General features: G+C 41.9%; 1 protein-coding gene across 2 annotated transcripts in view; it reads left to right on the top strand.

Moving 5' to 3' along the window:
* Positions 1–15,994, top strand: part of EPHA4 (EPH receptor A4) — a 140,845-nt gene that overhangs the window by 106,206 nt on the left and 18,645 nt on the right. For both annotated transcript variants that reach the window (XM_021703231.1, XM_044913762.1), the window contains exons 7-11: positions 866–1,025; positions 2,187–2,298; positions 11,184–11,242; positions 13,077–13,190; positions 13,450–13,635. In XM_021703231.1, the coding sequence (XP_021558906.1) occupies positions 866–1,025; positions 2,187–2,298; positions 11,184–11,242; positions 13,077–13,190; positions 13,450–13,635 (631 nt within the window). The remainder of the gene's footprint in view (positions 1–865; positions 1,026–2,186; positions 2,299–11,183; positions 11,243–13,076; positions 13,191–13,449; positions 13,636–15,994) is intronic.

The raw sequence follows: 15,994 nt of genomic DNA, 5'->3' as shown, positions 1-15,994 counted from the left end.
GCATTTTGTTCCCCGGTCGAATCCAGTTCTGAATGTTATGTATTAAGTTGGTTATATTGAAAAATAGGAAAAATACATTGTGTTCTAATATAACCATTTTTTCTTTCTAGTAATGGAAATCAAGATAGCTAAGAGGTTCTTATATATAAGCCTTCTATCAGTGAGAGTGACTCATAAAAGTCGAAATAATGATCTGTTTAAGTAGATCACTGCTATTCAGAATCAAGGTGTGGGTTTTGATGACTTTTAATAGAAAATCAGGGAAGGAAAATTACATTTTTCAGCCTCTTAAAGTTATAGAAAGACATTATTTTTACAAATAACTTGTCTCTCTTAAAGGACAGAATTCTGAAGAGAGCGATTTGCATTCAAGATTGTCTAGAAAATGAACAATTGACTTCTCTTTCTTTTTAAAGATAATCACTTATTGGCTTCCTTATTAAAAGCAGAAAGGGGACAGGGTTTATTTTTCACTGAAACCAGATTACAACATTTTTGACATTTTCTAGACGGAAAATAGAAAAAGATGAGAGACCTTCTTATGGTTATTTCTGTTAAATTGCTGGCTGTGGAGTGAGTAAAGCCACCAACCATCATCTGATTTCCTTTTTTAAAAAGAGCATAAGTAGAGATCTGCATATGGTCAGTGTCAACAATGATCACACCCAAACTCCACATGTCCTTCAGTGTCCGAGATGTTACAATGGTACTTCCAACATTGAAGAGAATAGGAGGTTTAGAGTTTATCAATCTCTATTTACTTTCAACTTCTAAGGACACTGGCTTGGTTCCTTTAATTATGTGCCTAGAGTAAGTGGGGATTTATTTTGCCACTTTGCCCTAATTTTATCATCCCGTGATGCAGGATCAGAATGAGCGGAGCTACCGCATCGTCCGGACAGCTGCCAGGAACACGGACATCAAAGGCCTGAATCCTCTGACTTCCTATGTGTTCCATGTCCGAGCCAGGACAGCAGCTGGCTATGGAGATTTCAGTGAGCCACTGGAGGTCACGACCAACACAGGTACCAACTTCTGAGGCCCTTTTTACAGTCCAGGTGAAATCATAGTACAGTGAAATCTAAGGAGCTGTACCTAATTGCTGGTTAGGTGAACACGGTTTGAAATGACGATGTCTGTAACTTAGAAAAGCTCATGCTCTTTAGAGAAGAGCATTTTTCATATTACCTAACCCGTCTATGCATGTGATTAGAAAATGTTTTCTTCTTTTTCTTATTTTGAGTCTTCTATTGATCATAGAAAAACGGGATTGATAAGTGGACGAATTGAGAGTTGCATAGCTATCTTAAAGAAGGTAGGAAGTTTTCTCCCTGGGAACAGTAAAGAAGGGACCAAATTTATTTTCTTTTATTTATTTCTAGGAATCTGTTTAAATCAAGTCAGATCAGTTTGTTTGTTTGTTTTTTAAGACCCTTTGGACAAACATATCAACTCTCAGCATTGTGAGTTGGACTGATTGATTGACTTGAAAATGTTAACAAAGGACATGCCCATTGAATAATCGGTTTACATAAGATGGCTCCACCTTTGTAATTAACAAACTGAAACTGAGCTTACTGGATAAGGAGATAGTGGAGAAAAAGCTTCAACATCAGTCCTAGAAAGTAATTTTCTTCATGAATTATTAAATAAAGTAAGAATAAAAAAGCAGAAGAGAAAGTACTCTAGGATTGAATCTGATGGGGTTTGACATTTTTGGGGGTGGGTATTCCTGGAAGGCTTCAAGGAGGAAGTGGCTTCTGATCTGGTCAGTAATGAGCAGGTTTTGGATAGATTTGGGGCGGGGGATGTGGGTAGGTATTCAAAACTACTTGTCCTTTTTGAAATTTCCAAGTGTCTTTCTCACTAAGGAATGCATCCAATCATTCAATAAGAGTTAGGGCTGAAACTAGAAATGAAAAGAAGAAAAAGCAATGAGTGGTAATGTTTACCAGAGGATTTAGTAAGAGTCTTCTGGTTGAACTTCTTCATACAAATACATAAAAGACAAGTCTTCATCTCATTAAGGCTGTCTTAGAAATGCTGTCGCATAAATACTTATCAAAGGGCAAAAGAGGCTGTGAGCCTTCCCAGTGGCTTCAGAAGGTTGACACTCATGACCCAGTCAGAAGCTCTAGCTCGTACGACCTTCCCAGAGGTGATCCTTGTGTAACTGTCTTTGCCAGTGCCTTCCCGGATCATTGGAGATGGGGCCAACTCCACCGTCCTTCTGGTCTCAGTCTCAGGCAGTGTGGTGCTGGTGGTCATTCTCATCGCGGCTTTTGTCATCAGCAGGAGGTAAGCACTTAAGCCCCTCACTGCCCACCGGCCCCCATCCCAGTTTTTATGAGGGAGCTTTTTGTCTCCTCCCAGCAAAGCTGAGGCTTTTGATTAGCATCATAAACAGGGCATGTGCAGGGCCAGCTCCTTCCTCATGGCTTTGATCTCCCCACACCCCTACTGGAGCTGGGCTGGCCCCAGTGGCAGCCCTCACAGCTGAGAGTCCTGGAAAGACCCAGCTATTTCCTGGAAACCCAGCCGAAAAGCAAGCCCATGAGAGATTTCTAGATTCTCTAAGCTGTAAGGTGTTACATTTATACCTTTCTTAAGCTTGGACTTACTGCCAAAGGCAAAAAAAGAAGCCATATAAAACTTGGGTCCAAAATTTAAGCTCTGCCATTTGTCAGCTATTTAACTTAAACTCTTTGAATCTTTTTTTTTTTTTCCCCCTTTTATAAAGTAGGGATAGAGGATCTCAGAAGATCTGCCCCTAAGAGTTACTGACAGGAGAATTTTGATAGGTAAAGTAGCTAATCTAGCACACAGTAGGTACTTCAACTTGAGTTTGGTTAATAATAATTGCAACCAAAGCAAATAATTGGGTGCTGCACTCAATCTTCTTTCAGGAGAGGCCATCACCATTTCTAGAGAGTTTCCATTAAGCACGCTGTGGACATGACATTGTTCTTGGAAATGAATCTAAAACAGCGGATTACTTAATTCTGTGAAAGTCTACAATCTAACCTGATACTTGAAAACCAATCTAGAAAAGAAAGAGAGCAATAAAAATGGCTTGGCAGCCTATTTTTTTGAACTAGTTTTCCTTATTGTTGTTGTCCCCATCTGCTTATTAACACTAATCAGAGGCTCCAGAGGAATGGGGTCAAGGAGGGACAGCCACTCATCTCCAGTGTGTGCCCACATCTAGGCTTCTCCAACCTTTACTCCCCTGTGCCATTAACTATTTCACAAGGTGGGGCTTTTGGCAAAAGAAGGGCAGAACCCGGGGACATCAAAATGATCCTCTTCAATGTAAACCTTTTCCCATTACAGAAGAGGAACATGATACTCAGGAAGACGTAATACTTGTCTAGGGTCATGAGTTTCGCTCTGTGGGAGAGCTACTACTGGGCACCCAGTGGCCATGCTCAGCTCCCTGGCCAGTGTCTGCTGTGTCCTCTCTCTCTGCCCCTCCTGTTGGTGATCTCATTGACATCACAACAATGCCTCTGGCTCTTGCCACTGGCCTGAGCAAGCCATCAGGCTCTGTGCTCACTTTGTGGTACATTGTAATTAGGGTGATGACTGTATATCCTAATTTGCCGGGATGGTCTCAGTTGTCACACGTTATCTATTAATATCATGCCTCCCCACTCCCATGCTCCAAAATGTACTGGAATTATAGAAATCAATCTCGGTCGCTCTAATGCAGTATGCAGCAAGAGCTCATTGTGTGCATGCACCACCTACCTTTGTCATTGTGTTTGTTCTTTTTGGTGGAAAGTCTATCACTGTGTGTTTGATTAGAGCCGTGGGTTCCATCCTGAAGAAGGGAAATCCACCGTGAACACTTCTGCCTATCGCTAGACTGCACACATAGAACATACATAGATATGCCCACTGCACCCTATATATTATTATAGCTCAGTCTTTGGAAACTCTAATTTGGCCTGAACAGAATTTGAATTTCAAATATTCTTTCCTTTTCTGGCATTTGATTTTGGAAGGCAATCAGGGATGGACCTCTTTCTTGTCCATTGCCTTTTGGTTTTGTGTACGTACACATGCTAGGCGTTGCCTTTTGGTTTTGCGTGCATACACATGCTAGGCACATAGACACGGGAACGGGATGCAATTGTATATATCCATCTGATAGTGGGGGCAGGAGCAGGATGGGAGACTTTGTGGAAATTACATGGGCTTTTGTTTTCAGTATTATGTATTTCTGTGCCTGAAAATTTTACAGTATATATCAATAAAATTTTATCACGAAAGACGTTTAAAAGTCTAAAACTAGGAAAAAAATTCTTAATTACCTCCAAGTCGAAATAATCTTTGGCTAAAATCCAGCACCACATGATGCTTAGAACCATTTGAGGGAACACTCGTTTGCAGAAAGTGGGTCTCATGTTGTATCTCAACCTTCTCTTTGATGTTGAAGGGAAGCTTTGTCTACTTGTCCGGCTTTTCTTTAGAGTTACCTTTTTTTTTTTTTTTTAAGTTACCTTAAATACACCAGTGAAACCAGAATAATTAGGAATAAATCACCTCATTATAAGTTTCTTTCAGGTGTTCCACTTTGACGAAAAGAAAGCAAAAGCCCAAGAAAATGTAACGCAGGAAGACGAGCTTATTAAAAGCTTGTAGCTATAGGAAATAGAATCGCACACTTGATGACTTAATTTTCTTTCTGCTTCTATTGATCACTTTATTCTTTAAGGCAGGATTGATAGGAGGATGCATCGGATTTCCAATTATGAGTCCCCACCTTAGAGAATTGAGCCTGTCGAGTTACCCAGCGATGATTCTTGTCCCTTCTCCCCCATTAAAAAAAAAATATCACTTCCCAAGGCTGATAAACAGTGCTTGGTGATTGGTCCTCAATGGATCACTTTTTAGAAAATGAAATGTCAACCCCTTGCCCTCCTATTGATTCTTCTTTAGTGTTGGCCATAAAGCTGTCATGGGAAAGGCTTCCTGGAGCCAGGTAGCTGACAGGCTTTGCCGCGGCTGATGCACACTCAGCTGATTCTTCTCTGCATGCTGGCTGTGTGCGCTGTCACATTGGACTACAGATGTTTAAATGTGACAAGAACAGGTGAAGAGAGAGGAGACAGGTAGTGCAGACAGAAGTCTGGTCCCTGCTTTGAGTGCGAGTACAAATGAAAGGTGGTAAATGGCACCCCAAATAATCTTGCCAACTCTCTGGGAAGGCAACAAATGGAACACTCTGGGCTGGAAAATGATAGGGCTGCTTCTCACCCTGTGGAGCCACAGAAGGTTGAGACAGAGGGATCCCTTATCAGATGATTCCCCTCCAACTGAGTCCCACCAGGGAATGGAGTGTGAGTTTTTTTTTTTCAGAAGTAGAGGACAGGGACCCACACAGTGAGAAAAGTTTCAACCCTCCTGATTACCTCAAAGAAAAATCTGTCTGCTGCTAATTTGTCATTTAGGAAAGAGGAAACGGCCTCAGGCTCACAGCTGGTATCTTGCTAGTTTTTTTTTTTTTTTGATAGCAATTCTTTCATTTATTTCATTATATCTTCTTTATACTGAAAAGCCTGAGCTAAATTTAGGCAAGCCAGGGTAATCTCCATTTTTTTCAATGAGAAAAAAGCTTTTTCCTTTTGGCCAACTTGGATGTGTTGTAAACATTTGGGGATCTCAGTGAAAGAATCCAACTCCCACATTTATAAATTTTATTTATATATTTAAAATGAAATACAAAGTAAGTTGACTTAAGACCCATTATATGTTTTTACCACCCACATTATGTTAGGCAAATTCACTTACATTTTTTTTTTTTTTTGAGAGAGCGAGAACAAGAGCGGGGGGAGGGGCAGAGGGAGAAGCAGACTCCCCCACTGAGCAGGGAGCCCGATGTGGGGCTCGATCCCAGGATCCTGAGATCATGACCTGAGCCGAAGGCAGACGCTTAACCACCTGAGCCACCCAGGCGCTCCAACAAATTCACTTACTTTTTTTTTTTTTTACAAGCATCTACAATCAGTGTGCTCCTTCATCCCTTGACGTGTAATTCAGCTTTCTGGGCACACAGTTGTACTTGCTATTGGGTTGTTGAAGTGTCACACCCCTTGTACTTACGTGATGCTGTCCCTAGAAAGTTAATCCCAAACCATGTCTGTACATTCTCTCAGTAGCATATGGCACCACGTCCCCATACTCCTGTAAGTATCTATCTGTGGTCTCCACTGTGTAACCACTTTATTGCTTTTTAAAGTGATTTTGAAAGGACTGTTAACAGCGACATCATAAAATGCAATGATAAGGTCATAACCTCCGGGACTAATGAACGAATGCGTTACATTTCCCTGGTCCCCAGGTTGTCCCAAATGCGATTAATCCCGGTTGCTTGAGTCCAGTGTGTCTTCCCCAAATACTATTCTATTGTGCGAGAAAAACTTTTGAAAGGACTAGAACATAAGACGAGTCTCTCATTTCTAAAGCACAGTTTGGTGATGAGAGACAAATATTGCCTGAAAACCAGGCATAGAGGATTGCTACTGGGTTTTTGTTATGTCCGTTTATGTTAGGGTACAATTGTACCCATTTTACTCGAATTAAAGAAAAAGAAGTGAATTGATTTTAAGGAAAAAAAAAATGAGGTGGTTGTGGTAAAATTTGTGAAGAAGGACACAAAAGACCCCGGTTCAGGAAACTACCTCATTCTCACACTGGTACCTTCTATACTGGGGACCTGGAGAGCAGGTTAAACAATGACCTAAACCAAGGTCACACAGCTAGTTAGTTGCCTGATCGGGACAGAAAGCCCAACTTTCCTGACTTCCAATACTGGCACAGATGATTCTAATGTCTTCTGAACTGAAAAAACGGATCTATATCGAAAGTCCACACTGACCATACTAGCGGACCAAAATTTCAGGAGTCTCCTCGGTGCCATTGGTAGCCTTGATAATCTGTGAATTGCCGTGCCAATCGAACGCACACTATAAAGTCAGACTTTGTGAGTTGGTTTTGTCTTCGTCTGAAGCTAAGCTTTTCCACTTTGGAGCTAACTGTTCATGTAATGCGAAAACAGTTACCATTCAGTCTGTATCCATCTTCCCTGGTGTCCTAATTGGAATATTATGATCACATAAGAATGAATACACTCCAATGTTAGCCTAAATTGGCTCTGATGAAGTCATGTGAATTCATACAATTAGGGGGCAGATGGTACTGCGGGAACATTTCTAAACAACTTGCGTGCAATTGTACGGTTCAGTTCCACCCATTTCAAAATGTTGCTCGTGAAGAACATTTAGACATCATTTGGTGCAAGAAAATGACAGCTTAAGGAAGGGGAAAAGAAGGATGGCTTCTATGAATCTTCACGGGTGATGCCATTAAACGCTGGAAAGGGTCCTCCTGGAGCCGTGCTAGTTATTACATTGCTTTATCTTCTTTAATCTGCACTTTAGCTGAATAAATTACTTACCTTTTACTAATTAGTTTTGGAACAGTGAACCACATCAATCAAATCCATCCACTTGATCAAGGAAAGTTAGTATTTTAATAAAAGCGGGGTTTGTGCTGGGCCCCTGCCACGCTCCCCCTCCAGTGTTTTGTTTGTGTTTTTGAATAGTCAAGGTGCCAGAAGGACACATTGTTTGGGAGGGCAGCGCTCAGGGCTCACGCTGTTCTTCCACAATGCCTGCTAATACCCTGATTCCGTCCCCCTCTGACCCAAGCTGGGGAGGGCTCAGCTCCCACTCACAGCTTCACCTGCAGGGGAGGCTCCTCCCTCTCACTCCTGCAGATGAACGGTCCCTTGCTTCCTTCTGGAGCATTCACTAACAAACCATTCCCCTCCCACCCTGTTTTAATCAGCTTGCCCTCGAGTCCCAGTAATTAGAAAATCTTCCACAAAGGTTTCCTTCTGCCATTCAGGTGATCCGCCCGTGGAGGTCAATTTAGAATTAGCCGTCCTTTAGGCCGTGTGGCGTCCTCCAGCCTGGCTGACCAGCTTCAATGGGCTTTCTTTCTTGGGACAATAACGGACACATTGTCCTCCCCTGAGCCAAGGAGAGAAAGGGTCATCAGGTGACAAAGGTAGAGCGGAGCTTAGGCATTTTAGTTTCCAATGTCTTCTGAAAAAGCTAATAGGCTACCATTAGCGTTTGAACAGTGATTCCTTGTGTTTCTTTTCTAGCATTTTCTGTACTCCTGGAGGGTCCTCTCCCCCAAGTAACACTGCAAGTCAAGAAGTTTCTTTAAAAATAACACCTTCACCTGGTGTTTAATTCCTCCTCCTGTGTTTAGAAGTCTGAGGAGGGGATGGGTGTGTCGGCCCAATAGTTAATGATCCCTGCCATTTTGCATTTCCTCTGGCTTTACGCATATTTAATGGATGACAGATAACTGCCCTCCTGGGCAGCTGGAGGCCGGAGGCCCTGGTTTCTATTGGTATATTACAGGGTCTTTGACAAACTGGATGGCATTTTAAAGTTGGTAACAAAGCTCTCCCGCTCAATGCATTGTTTTGCTTCTCTAAAGGAGAGACATTCAAATCAGTATTGGAGATCGAAAGTGGTTCAAGAGATATACTTGTAATTTTAGATAATGCTTTTAGGAGCTCTGATAAGATACAATCGCTCAGGCTGGAAGGACCCTATCACACCCCTGGGACCCAGCCACGCGTTTCCCTGACATAAAATCTTGTTTTCAGAGTTCCTGACCTTACACTCTTATATTTCCTTTACAAGGGGAAGGGGATGGGGAGGGGTGGAGGGGACTACATCTTTTAGACAAAGGTTTGGTTTCAGGATATTTCAACGTGTTTCGTTTCTTTGATGAACCAGTGGATTCTGAAAGCAGCGGCATCCAGTTTAAGTTGATTTAATGATATAAAATGTAGTATTACTTATAATAATCTCATCAGAGATCTTGGTGTAAGTTCATCTGTACTATGAGAGGCATGTGAGATCGCGAGCAGATTGGGGCAGGCGCACTCCTCTCCTTGCTAAGAGTGTCGTGGGGCAGCCGTGGGCCCCCTGCCTCACGTGTACGGTGGAACTGAGTGTGTGTCTGTCTGCCTACTTCCCTGGGCTTGCTGGGAAGATGTAGTTAAATAAAAGACAGGATGGCTCTTTAAAAAGTTAAAAGCAAAGTAAAAAGGCAAGCTATTATTTGGGACTGCATTCCACACACTTGGCGGTTAACTCGAGTGACTGAATCACAACCAAGCTGGTTCCTGCTTCGTAAACAGTTGGGGGAGGGCACGATAATGTGTCCAGAGCACCTTGGAAAGTTAAATGCAGTGTGAAAGTGCAAGGTATTATTACTTGCGGGGCAATGATACCCATGGAGGGTCATCTGCAGACAGTCCGGCGGGATGTGGGTATGGCGCTGGGGCTCCTCTCTGGTCGCCCCTAACGGTCCCGTCCGCTTCTCTGCTGTTCTCTCTTCTACACGATCATCCCACCCTTCTCTGCTTGTTCGGAGTTCAGGGGTTCAGGTTTCCAGAATCTGATGGGGCCGCACTGTCAAGATGCTCTGTGGCCTGGAGGGGATCTTGGGTCAGCTTCCTCATCTGCAAGAGTCTTGGTTTACCTCGTCTGTGAAGCTCCTAGAAAACACGAGAGGAATGCCAATGTGAACTTTACATTTTGGACAGGAACATAAATGTACACATTTTATTCACTTATTTGGCCTCATCTTCCTAAACTTTAGAAAGCTGTAGTACCAACTGAGTTGATTTTTCGATTCACGTATATATATGCATCAAGATTATTGATTTAAGATTTATATATATTCAAGATTTCTGATTCCCAAGACTCTTACAATACCCAAATCTCATTTCTTTCCTTTTTTTTCTCCAGAGAGGGTGAGGGACAGAGGGACAGAGGGAGAGGCAGAGAGAGATCTTTTTTTTTTCTTTAAAGATTTTATTTATTCACTCGAGACGCAGGGATACAGAGAGAGAGAGAGAGAGAGTACGAGCAGGGGGAGAGGCAGAGGAAGAAGCAGGCTCCCCGCTGAGCCAGGAGCCAGATGTGGGGCTCGACCCCAGGACCCTGGGATCATGACCCGAGCCGAAGGCAGATGCTTAACCATCTGAGCCACCCAGGCACCCCAGCAGAGAGAGAATCTTAAGCAGACTCCTCAGTGAGCATGGAACCTGACAACAGGCTCGATCTCACAACCCCGAGATCATGACCTGAGACGAAATCAGGAGTCGAACGCGCTTAGCCAACTCAGCCATCCAGGCGTGTGCCCCGCCCCTCCACCCAAATCTCATTTCTTTATGACATTTAGAACAGAATGCCAATGGTGAGACCATACACCATTTCTTTGGAAAGAGAATTCAGCTACAAATGGAAACTTCTCATTTTTACTCTTGCAAGTTTTCTGCGAACTCTTAAGGAACGTAATCCAGTAAAAAGCAAATATTTACCTTTTAAATTTTCATTAATAATTTAGGAGTTTGTAAACAGCAGCTGAAACCAATAACCACAAAACTATTGTTTTAAGAATATCATCTAGGGCGCCTGGGTGGCTCAGTTGGTTAAGCGGCTGCCTTCGGCTCAGGTCATGATCCTGGAGTCCCTGGATAGAGTCCCGCATCAGGCTCCCTGCTCGGCAGGGAGTCTGCTTCTCCCTCTGACCCTCCCCCCTCTCATGTGCTCTCTCTCATTCTCTCTCTCTCAAATAAATAAATAAAATCTTTAAAAAAAAAAAAGAATATCATCTAATATGATAATGAGTCTTTTGTGGTAGGGTTACTGTGGTTATAGCAACAGGACTGTTACCTATCAATACCAGGAAGTGAATACTGTTGCCATTTGATTTCTGCAGAATTCACCCATGGAAACTTACTTTAATTCAGAATATGTATGGGAAAATTAGCCAGTCCGTCTTCAGTAAGATAAATTTATTCTTGAGATTTGAAATTATGTTACAAAATACTTGCTTTATCACCTCAGTTTAGTATTGTGGTTAAGAGCAGAGACCCTGGGTTCTGACCGCTTGTGCTTGAAACATCATTCGCCACCAAAGTGACAGTTATTCACCTTATTATTTTACTTCCCATAAATCTCAGTTTACTCATCTGTGAAATGTGCACAGTGTATTTGCCTGACTTATAATATGGTAGCAAAGAACTTAAGGCATACAACTTTTGAAAATAATTGTGTTTTTTTTTTTTTAATTTTTAATAGACGGAGTAAATACAGTAAAGCTAAACAAGAAGCAGATGAAGAGAAACATTTGAATCAAGGTATAAAAATTGGATTAAAAATAATTTTATTTTTAGAGCATGTCTCATGTTTTCAGTTTAGAAATGCCTAAATTAAATTCACGTGACTATTAATATTATAGTCCTCCCATGGAATTTTCTAAATAGTGGACTTAAGGGTATCCAACCAAAATAAGTGATTTGGGATTGTTTCAAGTGAGACTAAAGATGGGGGTTGGGGAAACTCCTATAGAGTCTTCTTTTCCCTTATTTTATTCTCCACCCTGAAAAGTATTGGTCTTGCTGGCTCATTTTTGTAGGTGGGTGACAAGGCTTAACAGGTCAGTTTTTCTTGTGTTACAAGATAAAATTTGGGTGGAAGAAAAGAACTTCCAGGAATAAACAATAATTGCTCCAACCCCAAGAATATTTGCTATGGCATTCAGGACTCCTAATATTTCTTCAGTGTACTCTGGTTATTTGGGGGTCAAAGAAAATATTTGAGAACCAGCCCTAGAAGACTTGAGCAAGATAGAAGACTCTTAAATGGACAGTGGTTGATGCCTCTGCTAGAGCACCATCCAGTAGAACCTTCTGAGATGGTGGTGGTCTCTGTCTGCATCATCCAGTACACTAGCCAAGAGCCACATGCACTATTATTTGAAAAGTAGCAAGTGTGAATGAGAAAGTGAATTTTAAATTTATTTAATTTTAACTAACTGATACTTAAATAGCAACTTATGGGTAGTAGCTACCCTATTGGACAGCACAGGGAGATAGAAGGAAGAGAGAGACCAGGGGTAGGAAGAATCATCTTGAGAAAGAGTTTCTTGGCTACAGCATATAAAGTGATAAAGGATATGGGATATCTGACAACCTTCTATTTATTCACCTTGTTTTCTTTTCAAAACCATATTTTTAAAATTTGCATGTGGTATATATTTTTAAAAACAAATGACTTTTTTTTTTTTTTTTCTTTTTGAGATGAGGACAAGACTGACAGTTCTGGAAAATCAGGGATTAGGTCAACTAGTGCCCTGTACCCTCTCTGTGCCCCAAAGCCCTAGGAGCTCTAGTAGGGAAAGGAGAGTTCCCAGTAATTACTAATGCTTCTTGTCCCAGACATCTCTGGGCTCAGAGCTCACATTCTGAATTTAGGCTGCAAGTTGACTGTGGCATTTGGCTGAATTACACTTCCTGGTATTCAAACCATTCAGAATGAGGCAACAACATTTTCTTCAGCTGAATCTGCCAGATGAACTTCAATGTCTTTACTAATAGCACCTTCTTTTTAAAGCAGAATAAAAGTGCAGATCCAATACAGAGTTTATATTCTCCAGTCAGCTAGCTGGTATTATCCCTCTTGTCTATTTTAACCTAGCTTTAATCTTAATTTGTTAATTACTGGTCACATGCTTAATTGGTCCAGATATTGGGCAAAATGGGGCACCATGTAGACATGGCCAGTTCAGAAAGAAAGTTCCAGTTATCTTTCCAAGAAAGGATAGCTGGAGATGGTGGGTAGGAAATGAGCAACTGATCTGGACAAACAGTATTCAGCCAACACCTTCCCAATTTTCTTGTAGAGACTCTCTTTTCCTCCATGGGATGGGCTGTTTCTCAGATTTCATCCTTGAAGTGTGAAGACATTCCAGGAAGTCAGTAGATCTGTAGCCTCTTAAGTAGCTAACAATTCTTTGTTCACCCACTAATGAAAACCAGAGCAAGAATTTAAACATTTTCGTATGTCTATGCTAAGTATTTTTGTCATGCCAAGAACACTTTTTGTACTGAGTATTTTTAGACCTGGACAACTTAAGTTTATTGGTGGTTTTTGAGAAGTGTTCAGCCATCCTATCACATGTTTATTGCTTAGGTGTTAGAACTTACGTGGATCCCTTTACATATGAAGATCCCAACCAAGCGGTTCGAGAATTTGCCAAAGAAATTGACGCGTCCTGCATTAAGATTGAAAAAGTCATAGGAGTTGGTAAGTATCTGAATGTCTCTCGATTAAGCCTATTTTCTTTGTAGATATTAACTATACATATGTAGATTATACAAATGTGTATGAATGTATTGTATATACGTATATATATGTAAATATCGGTGTACATGAAATTTCTTTGATCTATGTAAAACATTAACACAGTGCCCAGCATATAAGAAGCACTCAACAAATGTTAGCTATTACTCTTTCATCTTGAATGTGCTTCTGGTCCATAGTTGATTCATTTTCTCTCCCAAAGGTGAATTTGGTGAAGTATGCAGTGGGCGTCTCAAAGTGCCTGGCAAGAGAGAGATCTGTGTGGCCATCAAGACCCTGAAAGCTGGTTATACAGACAAACAGAGGAGAGACTTCCTGAGTGAGGCCAGCATCATGGGACAGTTTGACCACCCGAACATAATTCACTTGGAAGGCGTTGTCACCAAATGTACGTGGGTCGCTCCCTTTACAAAGCCAAGTTAGAAGTTACTGGCAAATTAAACACACATTTTCTTTCCAGGGAAATGACAGATGGAGCAGACCCACTGATTGCTAATAGGAGGAAATCAGTGCAGGACAAGTCATTAATCTTGTAGTCAGCTCTCAATGGGTCTACGGTTTAGGCTGATTCCCTATTTCCAAGGCAGCTTGTGTGAGATTTTAGGGAAATTAATATTGCAGATTTTTGGTATGCCTCGCCATCTTTCAAACCTTTGCTAGACCAAACTGATTGTCACAGGGTAGGCGCAAGCAGATGGTAAGCAAAATAAAATTTAAGTACTTTTCATATAAACCACCACAAAACCTCGCCACACCTTGTGCTTGAAGCTTCAGCTCCAGATGCAGGGAGTGAATCTTGGAAATCTTTATTATATTGGGCGATTTGCTTGTCTGCTCTGCCTGATTTATGGCTATTGCTGTTCAGCACCTATTTACAGTAACACCTGGATGAACCTTCCCTTTTTTTTAGCCCATTAGCATTCGCTGAGCCTGTGAACCACGCTTCAATTAAAATACGACACAGCTCAACAGATGCATTTTGTGAAGCAAACCCTGAATACATCTGTAAGGCTGGCTAAGACCAATTTATAAAGCACCACATGGACAGTTTAGCTGAAGCCCTTGCTATTGAACATGGCTCTGTTCCAGGAGCTGTGGTACCTACTACTTGACTACAAGTCAAGGATCTTGTAAGCCCCGGGGCTATGTCTCCAGGAAGGCCAGGGTTCCTCTGACTTGATTCAAGGTGCCTATGAGAAGTGTCCTCAATCAGCGTGTGCAGAGTGGGTGAACTGGGGGCGGGGACGGTGGAGAGGGGAGGGGAGGTTAACGAGTCAACTTTGGACACGCGGTCTGGGGCAGAGCGGGGAAATGAGACACAAGAGTCCATGACCTTTACTAAGAGAAAATAAGGAGGTTACTGAAAAGTGAGAGAAAGTGTACGTTCATTCAGAGGTCCTCGAACATATATCGGAATTCTGGAAAACTTGTTAAAATGGCTTCCTGGACCACATCCTCAGGTTTGATTCAGCAGGTGGGGTGGGGCGGTGAGTTCGCATTTCTAAAGAGTGGGAAGATAAACCAAAGCTGCGGTTCCTTAGGACCAGACTTGGAGACTCCTTGGCCCCATGACCAGAGACGTGCCCGTCAGCACTTCTGCTCACACGGCACGAGGTCTTGACTAGTTGCTCAAACTGTCAGTTTCCTCGTCTGTACAATAGAGATAAAAATAGAACTTGCCTCAGAAGGTTATTTTGGATGAAATATTTCCCGTATTTAGCATAATGCTTGGCAAATTTAAACAACAGAAAACTTCCCTAAGTGTTAACTGGTATTATTATGTCCTAAGAAGAACATCTTTCCCCATCTTCAGAATCCTTCAAAAACGGAACCTCGGTGCTAAGGGTATATAATTTTCTACCTAAGGTGAAGGCTATAATTAGCATAGAATAGCTCTATTTGCCTTTTAAGATTAGTTTTACAGACAGGATATTTTTCTGTTGCCCGTGGCCTTCAGGGCTGCCCAGAGTCTTTCACTACTTTAATTGAAAGATAACATTCTGTTTAAATACTTCTGCAGGTCCATTTTCTCAAAAGGAGGCTCTGTTCAGCTTGGGGTGTTTTTCCTGCTGCAGACAGTGATTTTCATATAGCACCTCTGCAGAAGAGAGAAGAAACAGGGGATCTTTGTATTAAAGTCCCACCGCGCCTCTAAAACCCGTAGCTGTTACAGCTGTAACTGTTATAAACGACTGGATTCATTTGCATAATGCAGTTGTCACTGAATTAAAATGATTTAAAATTTCCACCAGAGGAATTGTCCCCCTCCCCCCACTCTGGCCTTCCCCACTTCACCCCTGCCTGTTGCAGGGGGAGAGCCACATCCATCCATGAGCCCAGCTGAGACCCATTTTATAAGCTCCTCTGCTTATGGAGACATTCATCTTTATTTCTCTTGGAGAGCTCATAAAGATTCTGACAAACGGATACTTTTAATAAACAGAAGAAGGAATGCAGAAAAATTACAAAGATGGTGCCAAACGTCAGAGGAGGAAGGTGTGAGGGTGCAAAGGTGACGTGGAAGCGTGTGAATTCATTACCAGCAGTTACTTGAGTAACTTTTTTAATTGACGGGGAGACTATAAATTCTCTCCACTACTCCCTCCGCCCCCCCCTCATCTTTTGGATCTTCTTCTCTCTTATCCACACCTCCAGAGGGATCTGGTGAAATTGGAGTAGGTGTTAATGCAAGAGAGTCAACCTTTCTCATTAGCTGACAAAGTATCTTTTGATTGAGGCGGGTTCAT

The sequence above is a fragment of the Neomonachus schauinslandi genome, chromosome 3, assembly GCF_002201575.2.
Source record: "Neomonachus schauinslandi chromosome 3, ASM220157v2, whole genome shotgun sequence".
In the NCBI taxonomy this organism is placed as follows: domain Eukaryota; kingdom Metazoa; phylum Chordata; class Mammalia; order Carnivora; family Phocidae; genus Neomonachus; species Neomonachus schauinslandi.
The sequence above is the reverse complement of the archived record's forward strand: the minus strand, read 5'-3'. Positions and strand labels throughout refer to the sequence as shown.